Source organism: Boleophthalmus pectinirostris, unplaced genomic scaffold, assembly GCF_026225935.1.
Source record: "Boleophthalmus pectinirostris isolate CB_2022bp ecotype Guang Dong unplaced genomic scaffold, ASM2622593v1 HiC_scaffold_4, whole genome shotgun sequence".
Lineage (NCBI taxonomy): Eukaryota > Metazoa > Chordata > Actinopteri > Gobiiformes > Gobiidae > Boleophthalmus > Boleophthalmus pectinirostris.
In genome coordinates, this window is record NW_026571353.1 from 42,568,879 (window position 1) to 42,581,103 (window position 12,225).

At 45.7% G+C, this 12,225-nt stretch overlaps 1 protein-coding gene across 1 annotated transcript; it reads left to right on the forward strand.

Annotated features, from left to right (window-relative positions):
* The first annotated feature begins 7,032 nt into the window (after positions 1-7,032).
* On the forward strand, positions 7,033-12,225 carry LOC110171773 (protein FAM163B). Its single transcript, XM_020937554.1, has 3 exons — positions 7,033-7,125; positions 11,581-11,696; positions 11,919-12,225. Exons 1-3 carry the CDS (start codon positions 7,033-7,035, stop codon positions 12,223-12,225), a joined length of 516 nt encoding a protein of 171 aa, XP_020793213.1.

The window sequence follows — 12,225 nt, forward strand, 5'->3', positions numbered from 1 at the left end:
CCCTGTTGCTTTCATCAAATAAACATTCAACTGTTCAAGAGAAATGTTGCTGACAAACCAACAGAAGAGGGAATGATTTTCTGACTAGTGGACTTTCTGACCAGTGGGCCTTCTAACAGTGGGCCTTCTGACCAGTGGGCTTTCTGACCAGTGGGCCTTCTGACTAGTGGGCTTCTGACCAGTGGGGACCAGTGGGCCTTCTGACTGTGACTTTCTGACCAGTGGGCCTTCTGACCAGTGGCCTTCTGACCAGTGGCTTCTGCCAGTGGGCCTTCTGTGGGCTTTCTGACCAGTGGGCCTTCTGACCAGTGGGCCTTCTGACCAGTGGGCTTTCTGACCAGTGGGCCTTCTGACCAGTGGGCTTTCTGACCAGTGGGCCTTCTGACCATGGGCTTCTACCAGTGGGCTTCTGACCAGTGGGCTTTCTGACCAGTGGGCCTTCTGACTAGTGGACTTTCTGACCAGTGGGCCTTCTGACCTGCTTCTGACAGTGGGCTTTCTGACTAGTGGCCTTTGAGTGGGACCTTTCTGACCAGTGGGCTTTTCTGACCAGTGGGCTTCTTGTGGGCTTTCTGACCAGTGGGCCTTCTGACCAGTGGGCTTTCTGACCAGTGGGCCTTCTGACCAGTGGGCTTTCTGACCAGTGGGCCTTCTGACTGTGGGCCTTCTGACCAGTGGGCTTCTGGTGGGCCTTCTGACCAGTGGGGCTTCTGCCAGTGGGCCTTCTGACCAGTGGGCTTTCTGACCAGTGGGCCTTCTGACTAGTGGGCTTTCTGACCAGTGGGCCTTCTGACCAGTGGGCTTTCTGACCAGTGGGCCTTCTGACTAGTGGACTTTCTGACCAGTGGGCCTTCTGACCAGTGGGCCTTCTGACCAGTGGGCTTTCTGACCAGTGGGCCTTCTGACTAGTGGGCTTTCTGACAGTGGCCTTCTGACTGGGCCTTCTGACCAGTGGGCTTTCTGACCAGTGGCCTTCTGACCAGTGGGACCTCTGACCAGTGGCTTCTGACTAGTGGGCTTTCTGACCTGACCGTGGGCCTTCTGACCAGTGGGCCTTTCTGACCAGTTTCTGACAAGTGGGCTTTCTGACCAGTGGCCTTCTGACCAGTGGGCTTTCTGACCACTTCTGACCAGTGGGCTTCTGATGACCTGACAGTCGGATGAAAAAACCAAGCACACACACACTGAGATTAAGACAAAACTCGTCCTGGTCGCGTGAGTAAAAATTGGCTCAAATAGGGCCAAAAATGACACAGTGTTTTAGAGGAGCAGATCTATGGAAGAGTTTGGACTTTACATCAATAAAGGCATTTTTTTTTAATTACAAATTTAAGTCTATAGACAAATACAGAGCGTTAGAATGATTTAAATGATTTTTCTTGGTGTAGGAAATCGAGTTTACTCAAATGAGCTGCTGTACTGAACTCAAGAGGACTGTTATTATTCATATTAGAATTGTAAATTTTATCAAAATATCGTGATATCGTATCGTTAAAGTTCTCACAATAATATCGTGGACCATCACAAAATATATCGAATCACAAGTGTCTTTGTTTAAATGAAGAGTTAAAAACACAGAGGAACTACATAGACCATGATCCTTTGCTCCATTTCAGTGCAGACGACAAGAAGAAATAACAGTTCTGACACTTTTAACTCTGAGTTCTTTGGATTAAGTCTTGTCAAGGAATTTTTTGCCTCTACAAAATATCGCAATAAATATCGTCCTGTGAGGTTCGTATTGTGAGACTTGGATATCGTTACACCTCTAGTAAATATATATTTTTATCTCTGTCTAAGTTGTTGTTTGTTGTTGACGTCGTCTTCTCGGCCTCATCTTTTGTAAACAGGAAGTGATTTTCACTGATTTGACACATTTGGTCAGAGTTTGATTTGAAATGTTTGTAACAGTCGATGAATTAATGATTAAGTACATGAAAATAAACTACTACTACTACTACTACTACTACTACTACTACTCTACTATTACTACTCCTACTAACTACTACTAACTATCTACTACTCTACTACGATTACTACTACAATCACTCTACTACTCACTGACATACGCTACTACTACCTGGCCTTTAACTTTATTACTACCTACCAACTAGCTCTACTAAGTGGGGATCTAGCTACTACTACTACCCTACTACTACTACTACGTAAGTAGTCACTACTACAACTTACTACTGGGACTAGCCCCTGGGTTAGAAGGCACTGGTAGAATAGCTACCATTACTACCCTAGCTACTCGGTTACTCACCATACTTGATTATCTCAACTACTAATACAGGCCTCACTAACCTGTTGTATCCAACTGCCGTGTCTAGCTAGCTATACAATACTACTACTACTACTACTGTCGATACTACTACTACAAGCTACTGATACTACTATGACTACTACTGTTACCTACTATTACTACTACTCCCTGCTCCCTACTACTACTGTTACTACTACAACTCTATTCCTACAATACTACTCACTAAAATACTTCACCATAAACATTACTCCTACTATTACTACTACTATTACTATCTCAACAGTACTACTCCTACTACTACTTTACGTTACTCTATCACTACTGTTATACTACTATTTACTACTACTCCTCCCTCCACTAACATCTGTTACTACTACTATTACTACTACTCCTCCTCTCCTCCTACTACTACTCTACTACTACTACTACTATACACTACTACTATTACTACTAATATTATACTATGTTACTACTACTGTTACTACTACTACTATACTACTGTACTACTACTATTATACTACTACTGTTACTAACTACTACTGTTACTACTACTACTACTACTGTACTACTACTATTATACTATTACTACACTATTACTATACTACTACTACTACTCACTACTCAACTGTTTCCCTACTACTGTATACTACTACTACTACTTCTGTTAACTACTACTATTACTACTACTGTTACTTACTACTACTGTTACTACTACTACTACTACTGTTACTACTACTAATTACTACTACACACTACTACTACTACTCACTACAACAACTATATACTACTGTTTACTACTATACTGTTACTACTAACTACTACTACGTTACTACTACTATTATACACTAACTACTCTACTGTTATACTATACTACTACTATATGTACTAATATACTATACTACTACTACTGTTACTACTACTACTACTGTTCTACTACTACTACTGTTCTCTACTACTACTACTACTAGTTACTACTACTGTACTACTTACCATATACTACTGTTTACTACTCTACTATACTGTTTACTACTACTACTACTAGTACTACTACTTAACTACTGCTTTCTACTACTACTACTACTGTTACTACTACTCTTACTACTGTTACTACTACTATTACTACTACTGTTACTACTAACTACTGTTACTACTACTACTACTACTACTACTACTACTACTACTACTACTACTACTACTACTAGTACTAATGTAATATTGAATATGATCCTGTTGGTTTCATGAGCAGATTCTTTCTGGAGACTCTTTGATTCCTGCAGAAGTGTTTGACCTCAGAGTCGTGTCCTTCTGGTCTGATTAAGATTCACTTCATTCGTGACCTTGAAGATCTGGACAGCAGCTGCTGCTGAAGCACAGACGGGAAGAAGAAGAAGAAGAGTCCTGAGTGACGTCACCCGCAGAGTCCAGCTCCAAGTGAAGCTCATCGAGGTCAGCAGTCACAGCGTCAAATCTGGAGTCAGGTCCGGGTCTGGAATTCTGACCATGAGTATCAAAGCAAACTGAAGTATTTGGAGCCATGATTGACAGCTGACTGACAGTGCGGACATTTGTGCTCGGATGACAGTGTTTTCCTTTTCTCCAGACGCAGCGGGACATGGTGGTGCCCGGTGGTGCCAGGTCGATGCCACATCATGTAAAAACCTGCGTCTAACTCATCAGCGCCATTACTCCAACCCTAAAACTCAAGAGTCGTGACCGTAGTTGATCCTAAAGATGCCGATACAAACACGACTCTGACCCAAAAGTCACATTTTTTAACAAATCTGCACAAAAATGCCAAAATAAGACTTCTATTTCAGACACATTTGGTCCCGGTCAAGCAGAAGTGAACATCAAGGCCAAAAACTCAATTTAATTCATCTGATATAAAAATGTATTGAACAGATACATATGTACTCGAGTTTATCAAACTGTTGACCTTTTTTCTGTTCCATTTTTGGTTCTAAAGTTCCATCTGTTTTAAACAGACCATGAATGAAACATGGAACAAAAATTATTTCCCAAATTTCAAAGACCTGAAAATCATGTAAATAAATGTTTGTATTTCATCATATCTTGTGTTTTTCCATCTTTGAAGTGTTGATGAAGGGACATGATTTTTCAAAAAAAAGTATTTAAAATGATAAAAAATTTGTTTGGAAGGACTGACATATTTTATAGAAATAGTTTCTTTCATTTTGAAGTAATATTAAAGTATTCGGAAGAAAAAAGCCACAAATGATGTAAAATCCTGCACCTTCTACTTGTTTGTACAATTTTCCCTCCGTTACTTTTCCCTCCGTTACCATGAACTTTCTTAATAAAAAATCTCATGAGTCAAAAAGTCAGAGGTTTTTCAACCTAATCTTGTACCATATGGTAGAAAACTATATGAAGCAAATATTCAAACCAGTTTGTTAAGGATATGGAAGTGAGAACCAAGAGTTATCACTGTTTGGATTTATTGACCAAAAAGTGCTGCATATTTCATTCCCTCTGTTACCGACATGAGTTTTTTAATTTTTTGTGTTGAACTTGAAAGAATCTCACAGGTTTAACTTGACCCTGTTGGAGTGTAACTCTTTCCTACATTCTGATACTTTACTTATTTCAATAGTTCCTCTAGTTTCTGAATAAGACACATTTGAATGTCAAAAATCTGACCCTGTTTCCCTCTGTTACCACTTGTCCGGATCCATTTACACAGAGAATCAGGAGAAAAATGTGACTTTGGTGTTTAGTGGCTCTTTGATTTTAATATATGTTGATTTTTTTTTTTCACAAAATAGTGAAATAAAAACCCGCAGGAGAGCGGAGCAGGTTCAGACCAACACCTGAAGGTCAGAGTGAGGAGCTACGATCTTACACACAAACTGACCTGGAGCCAGAGTACATGGAGCCCAATCCCGCCCATGAACACTCCTCAGCACACACTCAGACCGGACGGGGGAGTCTAACCCCGGGCCTGTGCACTCAGGACTCTCACGCTGGATCTCGGGCTCTTAGTTCTTTTCTGGGGGCTGCATTAACGTCTCGTGTTCACGCTCCACTCGCTCCCGACAAGAATCACCACAAACGCCCTCGTCAATAATTCACACAATAAAACCTGCTCCACAAAGAGAGTACGGAGGCCCGGAGCGGACTAAACCAGGACCGGACCAGACCAGGACCGAACCAAGAGCAGACCAGGACCAGACCAGGACCAGACCAGGACTGAACCAGGACTAAACCAAGACCAGACCAGGACTGAACTCTGAGAACTAAGCAGGTGTATTCTCCAATCACAAACAGGAATGAAGAGTCTGAGTAAAGAGAGACCAGAACTAAACCAGGACTAAACCAAGACTAGACCAGGACTAAACCAAGACTATTGTGTGTTTTTTAATGTTCACATATTAAAAGTAAAGGTTATTTTCTGATTACAGAATTCAGGCTTAAATTTGGTAGAAAAACTAAAGGAGGCAGGTCACAGTGCTTCTGCGACCTGCCCCCTCACGTGCACGCGCTCACGTGCACGAGCCCGAGCAGAGGGGGGCAGAGCGCTCTCTCTCTCTCTCTCTCTCTCTCTCTCGTCCTCAGCATCAGGAGCGTGTGCACTGGCTCAGGCTGGATTAAGACATTTTTATTTTATTTTATTTACACTTCGTCTCCTTGTGCAGTGGGTTTTCCTCTGGAGAGAAGGACACACTTTTGTTTTGTTTGTTTTGTTTTGTTTGTTTGAGTTTTGGATGGATGGAAACTGGACTATCGGCTCGTGTGAGTGAGGAGCAGACGGACCAATGACCCCACAGTGTTTTAACAGGTGAGAGGAACATCAGATCCAGGTTCTAAAACCCGTGAAACTGTGACGGGAAAATTCACATTTTTCAGAAAAGAAAAAACTAAAGTGAATAATGAGTCAGGTCACAGATCAGAATCAGGACTGGATTTTAAAAATCTCTGTTGAACTGTTGATCTGAGGCTTGGTGCAGATGTGAACCTGGATCCCGGGCAGGACCTGGATCCCGGGCAGGACCTGGATCCCGGTCAGGACCTGGATCCCGGGCAGGACCTGGATCCCGGGCAGGACCTGGCTGGATCCTTGTCCGGCTTTGAGTCTGGTCCTGGATGTGTTACGTTGGTGGTATAACACAGACTGCCATTGTGCCCTTGGGCACGTCCCTCATGTCCTCCAGTGTCTCTGTGTGTCCAGTGTGTGAGTGTGTAATGGTCTGTGTGTCCGGTGTGTGGGTGTGTAATGGTCTGTGTGTCCGGTGTGTGAGTGTGTAATGGTCTGTGTGTCCGGTGTGTGGAGTGTGTAATGGTCTGTGTGTCCGGTGTGTGAGTGTGTAATGGTCTGTGTGTCCGGTGTGTGTGTGTGTAATGGTCTGTGTGTCCGGTGTGTGAGTGTGTAATGGTCTGTGTGTCCGGTGTGTGGGTGTGTAATGGTCTGTGTGTCCGGTGTGTGGGTGTGTAATGGTCTGTGTGTCCGGTGTGTGAGTGTGTAATGGTCTGTGTGTCCGGTGTGTGAGTGTGTAATGGTCTGTGTGTCCGGTGTGTGGAGTGTGTAATGGTCTGTGTGTCCGGTGTGTGAGTGTGTAATGGTCTGTGTGTCCGGTGTGTGGGTGTGTAATGGTCTGTGTGTCCGGTGTGTGAGTGTGTAATGGTCTGTGTGTGTAATGGTCTGTGTGTCCGGTGTGTGAGTGTGTAATGGTCTGTGTGTCCGGTGTGTGAGTGTGTAATGGTCTGTGTGTCCGGTGTGTGCAGGTGGTGAATGGGGGGCGTGTCTCATGTCCGCGGGGACAGTGGTCATCGCCGGAGCCGTACTGGCTGCGGTCATTCTGCTGACCATCGTGGGGGTGCTGTGCCTCTGCAGGCTGCAGGTACGACCGCGCGACACTAGAGGGCGCTGTACGGCGTCACACGCACAAACACGAAACATGTGTCATGTCCAACACACTACGCCAAATAAGAACATGAAGAGAGCCAGTGTCCTGTCGAAATGGGCTCCCCGTCGATTTGAGCTCCCACAGCCTAAAGCCACAGTGACGTCTGTCGGTTCACGCTCCCCCGAAGAAATAAACTCATGTTTCTGTTTACAGTTGTATAGATCCAATAAACCCTGACCCCTGACCTCTGACCTCTGACCCCTGACCTCTGACCCCTACAGTATGACACATGTTTGTTTGGAAAGTCGTGGGTTTGATGTTTCACACGATGATCACACTTTAGACCTTTGTTGTGTCAAATCTAAACACGTTTGTGTGAGTGTGCGTGGTTCATCAGTGTGAATGTGCGTGGTTCATTAGTGTGCGTGGTACATTAATGTGCGTGGTTCATTAGTGTGAGTGTGTGTGGTTCATTAGTGTGTGAATGTGCGTGGTTCATTAGTGTGCGTGGTTCATTAGTGTGAGTGTGCGTGGGTCATTTGTGTGAATGTGCGTGGTTCATTAGTGTGCGTGGTTCATTAGTGTGTGGTTCATTAGTGTGCGTGGTTCATTTGTGTGCGTGGTTCATTAGTGTGAATGTGCGTGGTTCATTAGTGTGACGTGGTTCATTTTGTGTGCATTAGTGTGCGTGGTTTTATTGTGTGTGGTGTGGTGTGGCGTGGTTCATTAGTGTGATTGTGTGCGTGGTTCATTAGTGTGCGTGGTTCATTAGTGTGTGCGTGTTCATTAGTGTGTGTGTGTCGTGGTTCATTTGTGTGAATGTGCGTGGTTCATTAGTGTGAGTGTGCGTGGTTCATTAGTGTGCGTGGTTCATTAGTGTGCGTGGTTCATTAGTGTGCGTGGTTCATTTGTGTGCGTGGTTCATTAGTGTGAATGTGCGTGGTTCATTAGTGTGCGTGGTTCATTAGTATGAGTGTGCGTGGTTCATTTGTGTGCGTGGTTCATTAGTGTGAATGTGCGTGGTTCATTAGTGTGCGTGGTTCATTAGTATGAGTGGTTCATTAGTGTGCGTGGTTCATTAGTGTGTGTGCGTGGGTTCATTAGTGTGCGTGGTTCATTAGTGTGCGTGGTTCATTAGTGTGAGTGGTGGTTCATTAGTGTGAATGTGTGTGCGTGGTTCATTAGTGTGAGTGTGCGTGTTCATTTGTGTGATTATGTGCGTGGTTCATTAGTGTGAGTGTGCGTGGTTCATTAGTGTGAGTGTGCGTGGTTCATTAGTGTGAGTGTGCGTGGTTCATTAGTGTGCGTGGTTCATTAGTATGAGTGTGCGTGGTTCATTTGTGTGCGTGGTTCATTAGTGTGAATGTGCGTGGTTCATTAGTGTGAGTGTGCGTGGTTCATTAGTGTGCGTGGTTCATTAGTGTGCGTGGTTCATTAGTGTGTGTGTGGTTCATTATGTGAGTGTGCGTGAGTGTGCGTGGGTCATTAGTGTGCATGCTTCATTAGTGTGTGTGGTTCATTAGTGTGCGTGGTTCATTAGTGTGCGTGGTTCATTAGTGTGAATGTGCGTGGTTCATTAGTGTGCGTGGTTCATTAGTGTGCGTGGTTCATTAGTGTGAGTGTGCGTGGTTCATTTGTGTGAATGTGCGTGGTTCATTAGTGTGAGTGTGCGTGGTTCATTAGTGTGCATGGTTCATTAGTGTGCGTGGTTCATTAGTGTGCGTGGTTCATTAGTATGAGTGTGCGTGGTTCATTTGTGTGCGTGGTTCATTAGTGTGAATGTGCGTGGTTCATTAGTGTGAGTGTGCGTGGTTCATTAGTGTGAGTGTGCGTGGTTCATTAGTGTGCGTGGTACATTAATGTGCGTGGTTCATTAGTGTGAGTGTGCGTGGTTCATTAGTGTGAGTGTGCGTGGTTCATTAGTGTGCGTGGTACATTAATGTGCGTGGTTTATTAGTGTGAGTGTGCGTGGTTCATTAGTGTGCGTGGTACATTAATGTGCGTGGTTTATTAGTGTGTGTGTGCATGGTTCATCAGTGTTAGTGTGCGTGGGTCATTTGTGTGTGAATGTGCGTGGTTTATTAGTGTGTGTGTGCATGGTTGTGAGTGTGCGTGGTCATTAGTGTGTGTGTGTGCATGTGTTTCAGTGTTAGTGTGCGTGGTATTTGTGTGTGATGTGCGTGGTTTTATTAGTGTGTGTGTGCATGGGTTATCATGTTAGTGTGTGGTCATTTGTGTGTGTGTGCGTGGGTCATTTGTGTGTGTGTGTGTGTGGGTCATTTGTGTGTGTGTTGGTTCATTTGTGTGAGTGTGCGTGGTTCATGTGTGTGTGTGATATTGATGTGGTGTGTGCGTGTTACATTAAGTGTGTGTGGTGGTTAGTCAGTGTGCGTGGTGTTTAGTGTGCGTGGTACATTAATGTGCGTGGTTTATTAGTGTGTGTGTGCATGGTTCATCAGTGTTAGTGTGCGTGGGTCATTTGTGTGTGAATGTGCGTGGTTTATTAGTGTGTGTGTGCATGGTTCATCAGTGTTAGTGTGCGTGGGTCATTTGTGTGTGTGTGCATGGTTCATCAGTGTTAGTGTGCGTGGGTCATTTGTGTGTGAATGTGCGTGGTTTATTAGTGTGTGTGTGCATGGTTCATCAGTGTTAGTGTGCGTGGGTCATTTGTGTGTGTGTGCATGGTTCATCAGTGTTGGTGTGCGTGGGTCATTTGTGTGTGTGTGCATGGTTCATCAGTGTTAGTGTGCGTGGGTCATTTGTGTGTGAATGTGCGTGGTTTATTAGTGTGTGTGCATGGTTCATCAGTGTTAGTGTGTGTGGTTCATCAGTGTGTGTGTGCGTGGGTCATTAGTGTGAGTGTGCGTGGTTCATCAGTGTGTGAGTGTGCGTGGTTCATCAGTGTGTGTGTGCGTGGGTCATTAGTGTGTGTGTGTGTGTGTGGGTCATTAGTGTGTGTGTGTGCGTGGGTCATTAGTGTGAGTGTGTGTGGTTCATTAGTGTGTGTGTGTGTGTGTGTGCGTGGGTCATTAGTGTGTGTGTGTGTGCGTGGATCATTTGTGTGTGTGTGTGCGTGGTTCATTAGTGTGAGTGTGTGTGGTTCATTAGTGTGTGTGTGTGCGTGGGTCATTAGTGTGAGTGTGTGTGGTTCATTAGTGTGTGTGTGCGTGTGTCATTAGTGTGTGTGTGTGTGCGTGGTTCATTAGTGTGTGTGTGTGCGTGGTGTGTGTGTGTGTGGTCATTAGTGTGTGTGTGTGTGTGTGGTGTGTGTGCGTGGATCATTTGTGTGTGTGTGTGCGTGGTTCATTAGTGTGAGTGTGTGTGGTTCATTAGTGTGTGTGTGCGTGGTTCATTAGTGTGAGTGTGTGTGGTTCATTAGTGTGTGTGTGTGCGTGGGTCATTAGTGTGAGTGTGTGTGCGTGTGTGTGTGTGTGTGTGTGGTGCGTGGGTCATTAGTGTGTTGTGTGTGGTCATTAGTGTGTGTGTGTGTGTGCGTGGGTCATTAGTGTGAGTGTGTGTGGTTCATTAGTGTGTGTGTGTGCGTGGTCATTAGTGTGAGTGTGTGTGGTTCATTAGTGTGTGTGTGTGTGTGTGCGTGGATCATTTGTGTGAGTGTGCGTGGTTCATTTGTGTGAGTGTGCGTGGTTCATTTGTGTGAGTGTGCGTGGTTCATCAGTGTGTGTGTGCGTGGGTCATTAGTGTGTGTGTGTGTGTCATTAGTGTGAGTGTGTGTGGTTCATTAGTGTGTGTGTGTGCGTGGGTCATTAGTGTGTGTGTGCGTGGTTCATTAGTGTGTATGTGTGCGTGGTTCATGTGTGCGTGGTAAAGTTCACACAGATTGACAGGATCATTTCTCCTCCAGAATCGTCCCACTGCACAAACAACATGATTCAAACATTTACACTGTGAGTTTCCAGAGTCGTTTCCTCAGATCTGAACATGTCATAAAACTCCAGTAGAGGGCGACACTCACCTCTGTCACACTGGAGACACTGAAGACAGGAAAACTCCTGCAATTCAGTTTGATTTATACATCGTCAAAAACAAAGGACGTGTCTCTGAGTCCTGATGGACGAGGACAGAGAAAAGACAAACATTACAAAAAACATTTATTTCAAAAACATAGACGCACGATTGAGGAGGGAATTTTGTGCCTCGGGAGCTCAAATCGACGACATTTAAACTGTAACAGCTCTTGGGGCGTGTGCATGAGCAGAGGAGCCAGGGAGCTCAAACCGACAAGACCCCGGACCAATGTCCAGGAAATAAAACAGGAAGCAGACTCTGTCCAATCACAGCGAAGCTCAATGTCTCTCTGCTCCCACTGATGTTGTGTTTGTATTTTGTTTGGTGTTTCAGTTTGTGTCTGTGGTGAGTCACTGACCCTTTTGTTTGGTGTTTCAGTTTGTGTCTGTGGTGAGTCACTGACCCTTTTGTTTGGTGTTTCAGTATTACTGCTGTAAGAAGGAGGAGTCAGAGAAGGCAGACAACGACGGGGAGGCGGAGTTTAGCACCATGACCCGCCCTCTGGCTCTGTCGGCTCCGCCCACTCCCCCAACGCCGGACCTGCGCAGTGAACCTGACAGGCGCAGTGAACCTGACAGGCGCAGTGAACCTGACAGGCGCAGTGAACCCGACAGGCGCAGTGAACCCGACCGCAGGAGTGAGCCCGAGCGCCGCAGTAACGGTCCAGAATACCGGCGTTTCCCGGAACACGACTATCCCCATAGCAACACGCCGGATTGCCATAGCAACGGCCCCGAGTGTCACTGCGGAAACGAGGACTTCCGCCACAGCAACACGCCGGACTCGTACCCGCCCACCTTCCTGACGGAGGCCAACGGGCCGGGCTGCTGCACCCCGCCCCCGCCCCCGCCCCAGTGCCGTCGCGCGCACTACTGCCCCACGTGCACGCGCCCGGTGCCCTTCTGCCTCCAGCGCCCCACGTGCTCCTGGGACGGACGCAACCTCTGCTACCGCTCCTTCCAACAGCACCACGTGGAACTGCCGCTGGACATCAGCACCTTGTACCGCAAACTCCAGCTGCTCACCATGAGGGAGATGAGCCACCACAGCGTCAGCACCGACGTCTAA